This window comes from Alligator sinensis, unplaced genomic scaffold (assembly GCF_000455745.1).
Source record: "Alligator sinensis unplaced genomic scaffold, ASM45574v1 scaffold628_2, whole genome shotgun sequence".
NCBI classification, from domain to species: Eukaryota; Metazoa; Chordata; order Crocodylia; family Alligatoridae; genus Alligator; species Alligator sinensis.
Genome location: NW_005841833.1, coordinates 3,219,033 through 3,233,394, shown reverse-complemented (window position 1 = coordinate 3,233,394; position 14,362 = coordinate 3,219,033). Strand labels below are relative to the sequence as shown.

Here is a 14,362-nt window from a genome sequence, read left to right as displayed (position 1 = left end):
CCAAGTTCAGGGTCAGTTCTAGGCAAAGGTTTGGGTCACTTCTGCCTTTAAGTGAACCAGCTAGTTCATCCCTCAGATGCAGGGTCCTAAAGATATGAACAGGATGAGGCCACTGTTTTTTCATAATGACCTACCATCATAACAAGCACAGTTTAAGGGGGTTCCTCCATGCTGGACCATGGGCCAGGCCAGTGGAGAGTCAGTAGGAGGTGAGACGTGTGTGCTTTTACTTCAAGAGAACAGGAGGCTCCAAGTTCTACCCCAGGGCATTTCAAATGACCTTAGGGTGCACATCATACCAACAGATCCCTAGGCAGCCCCAGATTTCCACAGGAGAGTGTCCTTGGCTGGCGTACCAATGTGCTCAGCTTACAAAGTAAAGAACAGGACTGGTGTTGTATCTCAACTGTGACCCAACTTTCTTCAAGGGCGGGGGGTGGGAGGGGAGGGTGTGCAGGGTTTCTGACCCTACAGCCTGTTCCCTTCTTACGCTCGACAGCACACGTTTTCTAATGATTTCTTTTCCCTTTGACTTGCAGGTAGAGGTCTCTTATCCTGAGACTGCAATGAATGGATATACACTAAACAAAGGGGTCCAGTCAGCATTTCATACCTGGACAAGCATCCAGGGACCTTTCGTTCTTTGGCTGAAAAGGAGACAGTGCCATTTCCATTAGCGAAATGCTTGCAAGAACCTGCGCCAAGGAGCTGAAAGCTGAGAAAGCCAGCGAGGGAAGCTGGGTCAGCTGATCAGCTTTCAAATCGCCTTCAAACACTCGATTTTCTTAACATGATCCCTCCATCAATGGAGTCTCCAGGGCACCCCTTAGAAACTTTAGCAGGAGACGAATAAGTGGAGCCAAGCAGAAGCAACCGTGATACATTTTGAGAAATACCTCTTTTTCTGAGCACAAAAACAGGAACTGAAAAATATACTTTCAACTCCTTCCCCAACCACCTGGGACTTGAGAGAGTTCTGAGATATTTTTGTACGAGTTTGAGACCGCCCGCCTCATTTTACCTTTGCAGCTACAGTCTCCTACCCAAAGTAAATCCGGGAAGGATACTCCATCCGTTGCAACAGCACCACGGGAAGATTGACAGAAAGCCATTGTCCTTCCTTCTCCACTTGCCGTATAGCCGTCATTCCCAGCCTGGTCTCGGACATTGCAGCTACGGTTGCAATATTACAATCACTGCCTTTGTTTTACAATTTCCCACCCAACATCCAAGCAAGGAATGAAGGCGATATGGCCAAATTATTGGTAAAGTTCCAGCGTTATTTTCGTCGGAAACCCGTTCGCTTCTTCACCTTGATTGCTCTCTACCTGACGGCAGGGAGCCTGGTGTTCCTGCACTCTGGGTTTACGGGGGAGCCGACCGTCTCCGAGAATGAGCCCAACCCTATAGAAGGCACCAGCGAAAGGACAGAACTTCAGGACCTCGGGGTGCTTCAGCTCAACCGGGGATTCAAGGAGGCGCCGGAGTCTCTGAACCCTGCCAGGAGATTCGGGCCTTGGTTCAAGAGCACGTCCAAAGATACCGCTGAGAGAAGCAAGGTGGGGGATTATGGTGGGACCTGGAGCCGGGCTCTCAAAGGCAGAAACGTGCGAGAGAAAGAAGAGGACAGAGGTAAGTTTTTGTGGGGTCGGGGGGAAAGCATAATGAGCAGCCTGTCCTCACTGCAGGGCAAAGGCACTGAACCGTAGCAAAGCTTTGGGTTTCCTGACCGCCGTCGGTGAGAGTTTTGCCATCAGTGAACCCTGAATTTAACCCTGATTTGTTGCTTCTCCTGCTCAGAACATGTTTCCCTTGGCTTTATTGATTCCAGTTGCCCTACTTCGGCTGGGAAACAAATTTCAGCATCCGACAGATCTCACCAGGAGGGATTTTTCTCCTAGATATTCAGCCTGAATTTTCCATTGCTCATTTCCATCTCCTAACGACTCCCGGCCCTTGGACTGAAACAATCCTTCTACCTTTAGGCTGTTTGCAAGCAGCGCTCACAAAAATCCATGTCTCCTCTGGGGAACTTTAAACAGGGTAACAATAGCAAAGCAAACATTGCCAGGAGAAGAGTGGGCAGAGGCGCAAGATCTAGTCTGTGCCCTGTGGGGTCCGCCTATGTGAACATGCTCAGGGGCCTCTCGCAAGGAAAGGGTCTTGTTCACTAGCACGGCTGCAGCCAGACCAAGATCTGGCTTGTGTTATGTCGAGTCTCCATTGTGCTCAGCGGGCTTCCTCTGGTGCACGTTGGTGTAAGGGGAACTTAGCAAGGATTTGGCCCCTGTGCTCTAACTAGAGCCTGTCCTAGGACCGTAGCTCTGAGAATAACCTTTGCTCCCCTCCTAGGACTGTGCTGGAGTCCATTCATTTATAATGCTCACCCTGGATGCCTAATTGAAAGGATGAAAAAAGACTGAAAGCCACAGATTCAAGTGGGTTTCTGTGTCTGATGCTGCCCGTGTACTCCAGCGGATAGGGAAGCACTGCAGTGGATCAATGCTTTTACTCAGCCTGCCAAAAAACTAGTGCCAATACCAGCAGCCCCAGTCTTTGTGTGTCCCTATGATCCAGGTATCCCAGAGAGGTCTTTGCGTGTGACGGGGGACATCAGAAAAACCTCCTCCAGTCCCTCTGAAACATGCAGTCTCCATTTGCAAGGAAGCCCACTCCTGATTTCACACACTGCTGACAGTGCCTTTGCGACGGTGACTTATTGCACCGCTTCTGATGTGCTTATCATCTCTGAGAACCTAATTTACAGCACCTGACAGGACAGTTATTTTACGAGGGATGCTGAGTTATCAGAGCTTCTGTTTCTTTACCGAGCAGGGCGGCAGAGGCAGCTTTTGTGCCTTCCCGATCATTATTTCCATTAGTGCCCGAGCGTGTCACAGAAAGGCAGCACCGTCATCCATTTCTCTGCCGAGAAAAGGCGTGCTGGAGCTCTGTTTGACGTTGGGCAGCATTCATAGGTTTTCTGCACAGAGCAGACGGCCAGGGCCACGATTTGTATATTCGTTTCCAAATCAAACACAACTCCATGTCATGATCTCCTGGATTCCCTCCCTCTAAAGATGCATGCGGCTCCACGAGGAGTTTCTGAAATGATTCGTGCCATTGGTACAAGCTATAATGAGAATGGATCTTCTGGCCCAGTTCCTATTTGCTCCTTTGCTGTACTTACAGCTATGCGATCGCTTAAGAATGAAACATTTCCAAGACTGCTAGCCCAATGAGCCTGAGAAAGACATTTATATCCCTTTGATCATGAAGACAACTTATCAATATTTATTATCGTTAATACTCCTATTATACTTCACCTATTTAACTTGGCCATCCCGGATACAAATTCCTCCTCGAGTAATGGGAAGCTGAAGTGCAGGCAATTATATTTGCAGTAAGGTCTCGGATACGACCCATAATGTCATGAAATATCAACTGTTCCTTGCTCTGCAGGGCAAATCATGTAAAACGTAGTGCAGACTTGCTAGAATATTATTAACGAACAAGGCTAAGCTACTTAAGCAGTTTTCATTGATTTTTTTAAAATGTCACTTCTCTACCTTTAAGGTAACTACATGTAGACAACCACAAATGCTCACAAAGGTGCTCTTATGGGGGTGTGTGTGAGAATCTCAGAAGTCTTCTCTACATTTGGCTAACTAGACTTTTTCCATCCACCCAAGGAGACCTCTGGATGGTTGCTACCTCGTGAAACCTGGACCAACCTACCTCCAGTTGGGTGCCCAAAATTAGTGGCCAACTCAGAAACAAATACTTCATGGCTGGAACAACATTTTAGCTTTAGCAAAACATTAGCTTTCTCTTCCAATAGTGTCTTGACGCCCACCTTGCTGGGGTCATCTGACCCCAGAAGTCTTTCTTGCCCAAGTGCTGATGATCTGTAAGGTCCCTTCCAGCCCCTAACATCTATGAAACTATCTATGAAAATCCCCTACAAATGTGGCACTGCAGGGAAAAAAAAAAATCAGAGTACAGCAACCTAATCTGTTGCCAGGAAAGTGCCCTATGGTGACCCACAATGACCTGTAATCTGTATTTCCAGGTATGAATGGTACATTTTCAAGGCCGTTACACTCTGCCCATACACTTCACCTTGAGCTCTCAATCTGCTGCTTCTGTCCCCTGTGAAGTACTAACTCGCGTCTTCGGTTGAGTGTGAATGCTGTTACAATTTGTTGTCATTAATAAAGTGGGCTGGTGAGAAGAAGCAATATAGCATACTGATACAGTACAGTGCACCTGTGACAGCCACATAATGGATTGCCTTGGTATTTAGGGAAATAGCAGTAGCTTTATCCATTACGGGAACACAAAATGAAACAACCCCCTCCCCCCCGCCCCAAAACCCAGCGGTGGTAACTACTAACACTGTATCCAGGAGCAGAGTCAAGCCCTTTCTCTTTGTGATGACTTTCTTCCCCACCTTAGGGAAGCCTTAGATGGACATGAAGCAACAGGAGATGCCATATGATCACCTCTGCTATTTTTGAAACGGGGTGGGAAGTTTTGATGAGCAATTAAAGAGTGGCTGATCTCCTTGGGAAAGCCCTTACGTCTGTAAAATCACCGTGAATGGTCTTAAGGACCCCCTGTGCGCTAGAAAATGATGCTATTGTTTACCTTCCCCGCTATCACAACCGAATGCAATGTTCCTCCATCAGCTCGTCTAGGTATTTTTGCAAGCGCGCAGCTGGCTTCAGCATTAAGGGTGCAATTTTATTTCCATTTGGTCATCTAAGCTGCCATTAGGTCAGCAGATGTCGCCCGGCGCTGTATGCTGAGCGAGAGGCCAGAGCTGCCTTCCATCTTATGATAGACAGAGTTTTTTGGTTCGAGTTGATATCTTTCCCACTTGGAGGCGGGTTGATGTTTCCAGCAAGCTTTCGGATAGCACAGCATCCTTTTTTAATCCCTTTCTGTCTGATGAGGTGTGCAGTAAAACTGTGGCAACCTAAGGATTTTGCAGCTGTTACTAAGCCTAGCCCTACAGATCGGCTGTGCAGCCCTCGCTTTCCAAATGCATAGGTCTGTGCCTCCTTGGCTAACGTTGGATTGCTGTTGGCCATCAGCAATATAGGGCCTATGACACACACCCAAATGGTTCTCTTGCTGTCCAGTGGAAGGCAACGGTACACATAGTCCGCAGACACTTCATATCAACCCTCTGTAGGGACTGAGCGGCATTTATGTGTCGATAGAAACCTGGGCTGGACGTGTGCACCAACTCCGTGCGCTATAGGCCTGTTCGAAGTATGAACCAATAATCCCCCTGGAGCCTTTAAGTGACTTCCACCCCACATACTAGAAGAGAGAAGACAGGATGCCCAAGTAAAGAAATAGCCCCCCTCTTCTCCTGGTGCCCCATCGCGTTCTTAGGCAAGTGAAATCTATGCAGTCGTGTTCATTAGACTAATTTGAATTGACATTTAGAGAATCTCGACCAGATGGTTCGTGAGAATAAACTGTCAGTCACTGTAAAGCAACATGCCGTCTTCCTGTTCCTGGCCATATGTAATGTGTCCACAGCAATTAACCTCTGATAAAATGGCTTCTAATGTCTAATGACAGAGACGGGGGATTGGCTCCGGGAGACTGCATCACCACGAGCGCGTCGCGTTAGCCACCGAGGAGTGAGTCACGCGTGCCTCGGAGACGCTGGCGGAAGGGGCTACTTTATGCTCAGAGCAAATACGGGCACTACTTCCATTCAATTTATGCATTAATTGTTCCTAGCAAGAAACTGGCCTGAATAACGTGCGGAGGGATTTTCAAGTTCCGTAAGTCCAGCCCATTTTTTAAAAGCTGCCGTGAGCTGCTGCAAAGCCAGTGCTGGAGTCACATCCTGGGGACAGGAGGGTTGTGCGTTCGGTGGAGCAGCTGAACTGGTCATTGCATGGCAGCAAAGCCTGCCCTCTGCGTTCCCACAGCTCAGATACCCTGTTTGTAACTTGATTTATTAGCCGCTTCATTGGGAATGCTTTTCTTTTCCACATAACGGCGCCGGAAGATTTGGTTATACGGGACGATCGCTCAGACTGCACGAAGCTCGCCATTTGTACCAGACGTAAGCACCTCCTGGCTGTAATTAGCAGGAGCGCACGAGGCCTGTATGAGATGCTCGGGAGCAAAAAGACCAAACTGAGACATGGTGTAGCTGCACCTGCCTGGATGGGACCTGCTCTGCTCACCACCTTTCTACAGTGCAGAAAGGGGCGAACTTAGGAAAAAATTTGGCCCAGTGCTTATAGTCTGTTTTTACCCAAGACCCTTCTGCTCCTTCTTTGAGAGAGTGAACTGGTGATATACCAGCCTCTGGGATAGCTCGCAGAAAGGGAAGGATCAAACTAGGGCATCTTCATCACTACAGCCCAAGTCTTTGCCGCTTGTGCTGGCCAAAGCCATCCATGACCGATTAGGAGTAGTAGGCTTTTAACAGATAACTTATTCATCCACGTACCATCCGTACCTTTTCCCCCGCTGAAAATCAGCCTTTGAAATTTGGGAGTGGGGGGCATCTGAAACAAGGAAGCTGCCTCTGAACAGGTTGGTTGGGGGGGGGGGGGGGGGGGAAAGCACATGGTATGTGAATACATATGGAAATAGTGATTGAGCACTGGCCCAGCTTGCCGAGGGGTGCCGCTGCCCCCACTGAGACTGAATATCTCTGCCTGACAGCACGATGGCTTAGCAGTCAGTAACTAGCTACAGAAACCCCGGAGAACTAGAGCAGGTTGGTCGTGTTCCCATAGTTAATCAGCAGGTTTCACGTTCCCCGCGTCACAGCACATGCTCTCCTGCAAGCGCTGATCTTCAAGGCTGCCTCTTTTTCTCCCAGATCTCTTGGGGCACTCAGCGTGCTTCAGATAACCCAGCAAGAACAAAATCCACCCCTGAGGACAGGAGAGCCCTGGGCATCGCTCCAATCTCAATGTCCTGGGGCTGCTTTTGCTGGATTTCCCCGAAGGCATGAATTTGACCCTTGTCGAATCCCGAATGCCCGCGGCACAAAGAAAGACGAAGTTTCCTGACTAGACACCCAGCCAAATCTGCTCCTGGCCCCCATCCTTTGGGGTCAGAGGATTTGCATTCTGGTGCAAGTGAGCCCCATATGTTTTCTCTCCGTTTCCCATTTAAAGCTCAGGGGCGGGCTCCTACCCGACCCTTCAGCAGAGCCAAGATGAATTCCAGGTTAACCCAGAGCCGGAGCGAGGGATTCCTAACGGCATTAAATACACCGATCCATGTGTGAATGCTGGAGAATTTGCCCCATGCCAAATGCGCAAGGCTTTTGATCGGCTGCCTTGAAAACCACGATCAGATATTCTGACCCCCCTTCCTGAGCCCGAGAAATTCTTTATGTCTGCTTTTAACAAGCAAAATGACAATTAAAGTCATGTGAGCTCACAGGGAATGGGAAGGAGCAGGCAGCGAGTGCAGAGGCAGCAGGACCTGCACCAGCCCCTGACCCGCTGCGAGCAGTGGGCTATTGCTCTATATTGCCCATCACCTCTGCACCAACACTTGGCGCTTCCCGGGCACCTGACGTCCGGTCCCTGGCAAGTGTCAGGAAATTGTTCCTGAAAGTCCTCCCTGGAGGGAGTGGGAAATTATTATCCTCCCATAAGGTGAGGCACAGAGCAGTTGAGTGGCTGGGCTAAGTGGCCCTGGAAGTCAGAACAAATACGCCGTGTTGTCCAGTCTCCTTGCTCTGGCCGCCGGTCCCTGCTCCTGGGTAGACAGTCCTGCAGTCCTGACTCTCACAGCTTCACCTCTTCTTCTAGGCACTCAAGCACTCTCTTTCCTGGCTCTGGTTGCAGAAACCAGGAGTCTGGGCTCAAGTCCCCAGCCCTAACCACAGGGACCCTGCCCCATTGCCATGGCTGAGTTAATATTAGGCTCTTAAAGAAATGATCCAGTTTCCAGAGGTGCTGCAATGCCAAAACTTCCACAGAAAACAGTGGGGCCCTGACCCTGAACCTCTGTGGGTCGGGTCTCCAGGGGCCTCATTCAGGATCTGCAGGCTTGAAGTATTTGGCCAACGAACACATGCATGAAGAGGTGAAAAAGCGGCTACTTTTGAAGCCGTCTCATGGGCACCGAGTAGTTATTCTGTGCTAGTAAACCACAATGCATGCATTTTATCCATGCCTCTATTTCAGAAGGGACCACACTGCTGTGGCAGCCCTTGTGATCTCCTCTCCCATTTCTCCTCCTGCGCTATTCTTTAACTATCCCGCCAAGGAATTTGCCCACTGAGATCTTAAGGCTTCTCGTTTGCTTTTAAAAGCCGGCTGCAGCGCGGCTACTCTTAGCAGAAGGACGTGCATCCCTGAGTCTGAGGCTTTTAAGGCAATGTAAAATGCCTTTCTCCAGGGTGGCTGGAAACAGCAGAAGGATGCCCCGAGAGCCATAGCCCAAGAGCAGAGCTCCATCTGAGGACGGAGTTTCAAGCAGCACAGCTCATTTTCCTTGGCTCACCAAACACCTGTAGGGTCCTGACACGACAGCCTGCGTGCCCACGAGATGTGGGATGCTAAACCATGGGCAAAGCTGGCTCAAGTGTCTGGTCAACCTGCAAAACGAGTGGCCCTGAGTGTCCCCTACACGGCCAGCTGCCCTACTTCTCTGCTGCGGCGACTGCATTTTAATAGCGGCCAAAGGGACCTAGATGGTTTTGTCGTACGAACCTGCAAAACGTGCTGGAATTCACGGGGATAAAAGGCACTCTGTAAACATTAAAGCATTCATTATTAATATCGCTGGCATATTTACAATGCTAATGCTGCTTACGGGTGAAAGCAGGTATTAGATGATATAGAGGTCATGAGAACAGGGCTTAATACATAGCGGCTGCTTGGAGCTATATGTGATTCGAATTCAGCCCTGGTCCAGGGGCATCTGTGAAGTCACAGCAGGCCCGAATTGGTCCAAGTGTGTTATTTATTGCTATACCCAGTAGCTCTATATTTATTTAACTCTTATCTGTTAGTCTAACTGGGTCACACGGTCTTCACCATGCCTCCCTTTACCCTCCCCACTGTGTTAACTCATTATCCTCATATCTCCTTCCTAATAAGTTGCTGGACACATATGTCAAGAGCAGTGTGCTGAATATAATGCACATCAGTCCCTGGCCCTGTGAAAATTACTGGAGTAATCCCATATCCGTTAGATTTATCATGAACAAAATTAGTTGACCTTCTGAAACCTGTTCAGCTTTGTGGAAATGCCAAGTTATGCTGGATATAATTGGAAGCAATGAGCTATGACTGTTTGGTGGTTAAAGTTATCAGACCACATTTCCCTCAATCTTCCTCCTTCCTTCTCCTCATCCTCCAAATCTCTTTTCATTGGGGAGCAGGTGGTCAGGTCTGACTTGGGTCTTAAAAGCCTCCGGGGAATCTCTAACCTTGGAGGTTTTTAAGACCCAGTAGACAAAGCCTTGGCTGGGATGATGTAGTTGGGGCTGGTCCTCTTTGAAAAGAGGGTAGGACTAGATGTGACCTCCTGAGGTCCCTTCAACCCTCATGTTCTCTGATTTTCATGTCAGCGGTCATCCAGGGAGAGCCCACGGTCATGTTGAGTTTTCCCGTTATTTGAAGGGGATCGCTGTACTCTTGGAGGTGGCAGACACAGCCCTACGCTCCAGCGTACCTACTGTTCCCCCCATCTTTGGGTCATCTGCAGACTTGCTGAGGGTGCACTGCATCCCATCGTCCAGGTCAGTGATGCAGACATTGAACAAAACTGACCCCAGGACCAACCCTTGGGGCACCCCACTTGATACTGGCTGCAAGGACTTCCAGTTCTTCCTGCTGGTTTCCCAGGCTCTGTGCATTTGTGTACAGGCACTTGAGCTAACCAGTTGGTTGCCCTGATTTCTCAGGAAGTATGAGAGCACCTCCCCTGTTGCCCCCTCCTGCTTGCCCTTCCTCCAAGTCCCCCGCTTCTCCATATACCTCAGGGCTTTGGTCTGCATCCCTCAGCAAACCTAGTTTAAAGCCCTCCTCACTAGGTTCGTGAGCCCGTCTGCAAAGACGCTGATCCCTGTCTTCATCAGGTGGATCCCATCTCTTCCCGTCAATCCTTCTTGGAGGAATATCGCCTGGTAGAAGAAGCCAAAGTCCTGATGGCGACACCACCTGCGCAGCCAGGCGTTGATCTACAGGACGCACCCACTCCTGCCCTTGACTGGAAGGATCAACGGGAACACAACTTGAGCCCTGGACCCCTTCACCCTTGTACCCAGAGCCCTGTAGACACTTTTGATGCACTCAGGGTCTCCCCTGGCTGTATCATTGGTGCCCACGTGCACGGGAGCATGGGGGAGTAATCAGAGGGCCGGACGAGCCTCGGTAGTCCCTTCATGACATCTCAGATCCAGGCAAGCAGAGAAGAAATGGAGTTAGTCATATCCAGTAGAAATCATGCCCCGAGCCCTTCATCCAAAGACTGGGTCACTGGGGTTTAACCAGTTTGCTGCAGGCCCAGGCTGAGGATGACCCTATGCTGGAAGAGGGTTTCTCAGCACCGTTAGGAGGCCCACACTCAGAAACAGGAGCTGATCAAGCACGGATTTAGGAAGAAAACATTTGAAAGGAACCATTTGGCTTCTGCACATTGCAGAGCTAATCAGAGACACTTCTGGAGTCGCGTGCCGGGGGCCATTCTTGTCCTAATCAGTAAACAGCACATCCCTGTCAGAAGAGATTAATAGACATTACACTAACAGATTACCAAATAGCTGGCTACCCACCCAGTCCTTGGAAAATTATTTTTTTTCCCCTTCCTTTTTTTTAATTGGCATAAGAAATGACTGTAGGCTCAGTTCACAGAACAAACAGCTCACGTGACTCACATTTGCAAAGTATCTTTTCAGCGGAGCATACATTTTGGATCTGATTTGAAAAGAGAAGGTGAAAGCAGAGGGAAATGCATTGGCTACACCTATTAGTGTCCTCAAGAAAAAGCACCTCGCTTAGTTATTCTGCATGTTGGATCTTTGATGGGACAAGGCGATGGCCACACCTGAGCATCAGCCGTGGCAAAACTCTCCAGTCCTTAACAATACTCTCATTTAGAGTTAGAGTTGCCTGAAGACCGCAGACTGTTTCCCACAACTACCCAGAGGCTTGTTTAAATGAATTCACTCTAGCCTTGTTTGCACTCTTCTGTGTACTCTTCCTATTAGCATTTGAGTTTCACTGGCAAGACAGTTGATGGAAAATAAATGTCAAGTCTGCATGCCTGACTGTTCCAGGAAATCATTTTTTTCCCCGTGTGTTAGCACCAGACCTGTTTGCAAGCTCATCCAATCCAGCAACAGGAACAAATACACGTGCCTTTCCTGCCCAATCACAACAAAGGACTGTGCAACTCGGGGAACACGACCAACACATGACTAACCAGACCAAGTATATCTAGCCAAACTCGCCAGTTTGAAGAGTGCTTCCCGAACACCACCAGATCAGAGCGCGCGACTTAAAATGTCCACAGAAGCAAATCCAAGCCCTTACTCTTTGTTGTAAATCACCAAGAAACACTAGATGTGTTAAATGTATCATTTTATACAAATTATTTATCATCATTATTTCTTTTTCACGGACACCTTCCACAATGACTATTTTTCAGTGTTCCCCAACAACCTTAATTCTGCCGTGCTTTGGCACAAGGCAGTCACTTGCCACTAAGGCATCGTAGCATCCCTGGCTCCGGATAATGTGACACTGGCTTTTAAGAGCACATTAGATTTCTTTCTCAGTGCTGTTTTCTCTGTGTGGCCTCATCTAGGTTGTCTGGCTGCTTTATCCATAACCTTTCTTACCTCGGCATGTTTGGATTTCTTTCCCTCTGAATGTCTTGGAAACGCAATGTTTGGTTTGGGACCAGTAGAATATCCCTGCTCGGGGTTTTTTTTCACTCTGAATGAGCTGGTATGCTTAGATGGAGTTAATGTTAAGTGTAAGCAGATTTTGGCTGGTGAACATGGAACAAAATACTTCAGTGGTGAACAGGAGCGGTCTGGACCACCTGCGAGCTGTGTGGGTCTTTCCTGCCTGGTTTTAAATATAAAAAACAATGGGACAACATCCCTCCTTTAAAAAGGTTTCTGAGTGTGGACAGAGAGTGCAGCTTTAAATACCCAAACGCTGAGCTACAGCCAAGGAGCAGGAGACATTTACCCTTCCTGGGGTGTACTTATAGCATCAGGGCAGCCCATACGCCCCTAGTTAGTGATGCTCAACCTATCTGGCCCCGCGGGCTGTATGAGTGGTGTGGGGCTGGTCCACAGACCATCCACCAGGGATGGTCCACAGACCACAGTCCCCGTGGGTGTAATCGGTCCATGGGCCTGATCCAGCATGGGGTTGGGCTGCAGGTATTATCTTGCACGCTGGCTTGGCCCCGCATGCCAGATCCAGCTGCAGCTTGACCCCACACCTGGGTGCAGGCCAGCACGCGGGGTCATGTCATCCAGCAAGCAGGGCTCCCCGCAGGTCTGGAAACTTGGCATCAGGGGTGCAATGGCAGCCTTAATTGACATGGCTCCAAGAATGGGGGCAATTAACACTGCCACTTGCCCCACTGCCAAATTTCCAGGCCCGTGGTGAGATTCATGGGCCAGAGGACACAGCTTTGCAGGCCAGATGCGGCCGGCGGGCTGGAGGTTGAGCCCCAGTGCCCTAGGTAACCTTTACGGAAAGAAACCATCAGCACTTTGCGTGAGTGATAAAGCAAAAAAAAAAAGAAATGCATTTACATCTGGCCATTACAATGTTTACTTTAAAGTAACAGTCTCTCTGCCCACTTCCTTGAAGAAATGCCAGTCCATCAATTATCGAACCAAACCCTGATGTAATTAATATATTTTCATGCAATATATCGATTGACCACTCTTTGGAGGGCAAAGGTTTGGTTAAATACATCAATAAAATAAAGATAGAGCCAAAAATTAGCATTCCTCCCATTCGGCACTTGGAGAAAGGCCAGAGCTTTTAGAGCGTTACCCACAGCAGGGTCAGACTTCACAGACGATTGACGCTATCACATCTACAGCGGCTCCCTGCCAGGCTTTCTGCCCGCAGCTTTCAACAGCTCCAACCATGCAGGCTGTAGCAGAAGCGGTGTGGATGGACTCTGAGCCCTGGTGAGACTCAATGTGCCTTACGCGCCGGGTTTTCTATGTAGAAGGCAGTGTCCCAGGTGGCAGGACCCTTTCCCCCTGCCTTTTGGGGGAGGGATGTGTGTAACAAGAGGAAATGCACTGGTAATGGCCTGAGGAAACCCACACAAAGCTAGAGACCCAGACTAGCAGGGATGCTGGGGCTATCGTGACTGTGTTAGGGAGCATGCATCTTCCCCTAACTCATTCAGAGGAGGTAGGATCCTCTCCCATTCCCGGCCAACACCGTGCCAGCAAAACTGCAGCGTCAACCAGACCCGAGGCCCCCGCTCACCTACCCACTGCTGCAGCCTCATTTTTTGTCATCCTGCTAAATTAGCTCCATCGGGCCTTTTTTTGTTTAATGCCCGTTCTACTGATTTCTCCCAACTTCTTGGTATCAGACTTGCAAGGTCCAGTGGATGGAATCAGAATAGCTTCTCTATCTTTGGTGGCAGAGAAAACGAACCACAGAAAGACAACTAGCGAGTGATCGGGGGGCCGCCGTCTGTTAGGCCTGGCCCCCGACTCCATGAGGAAGTCGGTGCAAGGACTTGGGGAGTGTGGCTGGTCTTAATACTGCTCTGGGGAACTTAAGTCCTTCATTAATGTTTATGGTCATTGCATGTAGCTAAGATGTCACATCTAAGGATGCACGGCTGCTGGAGCCTAGGAAGGAATTTGTCTCCAGCACGCTCACTGTTGAACACGACTACGGGCACTGTCGTTCCCGTGGCACACTGGATATTGTGCTGAAGCAGTATCTTCAACTCCTATGTCCAAGGGACTTCATCCCAGATCATAGCCTAAGACCTGACCACACACCACTGTACACGTACGGTGTTAAAAAAGAAGCGGACAGATATGGCAGACCTCTACCCTGCGGTCATGCTACCCAGTCTGGTGTGGAATCACCCTGGAGAGCAGTAGGGCTGAAAGTTTTATCAGCTCCTGTCCAGCCACTTGGCTCAAGGCAACCAGGCTATTACTAATAGTGAGGCACCGACTGTATGCAGATACTCCAGGATAACTTCTCATCTGTCCGCTCCAGATAATTGACAGATAACTTCTCATCTGTGCGTCCGGGCTAATTGACGCTGGCATACACCACTCTAGTGAAATGCCCCAAGTGTCTGGGCGCAAAGGGAGGCATCAGGGCCAGCACAGGAA

The 14,362-nt window shown here is 49.2% G+C and overlaps 1 protein-coding gene across 2 annotated transcripts in view; it reads left to right on the top strand.

Annotated features, from left to right (window-relative positions):
* WSCD2 (WSC domain containing 2) overlaps window positions 1–14,362 on the top strand; it is a 107,155-nt gene that overhangs the window by 43,438 nt on the left and 49,355 nt on the right. The window contains exon 2 of one of the 2 annotated variants that reach the window (XM_025198700.1): window positions 540–1,632. In XM_025198700.1, the coding sequence (XP_025054485.1) occupies window positions 1,251–1,632 (382 nt within the window). In that variant the 5' untranslated portion in view covers window positions 540–1,250. Of the gene's footprint in view, window positions 1–539; window positions 1,633–14,362 lie in introns of those variants that run through there. The other variant, XM_006015159.2, reaches the window with a different exon arrangement.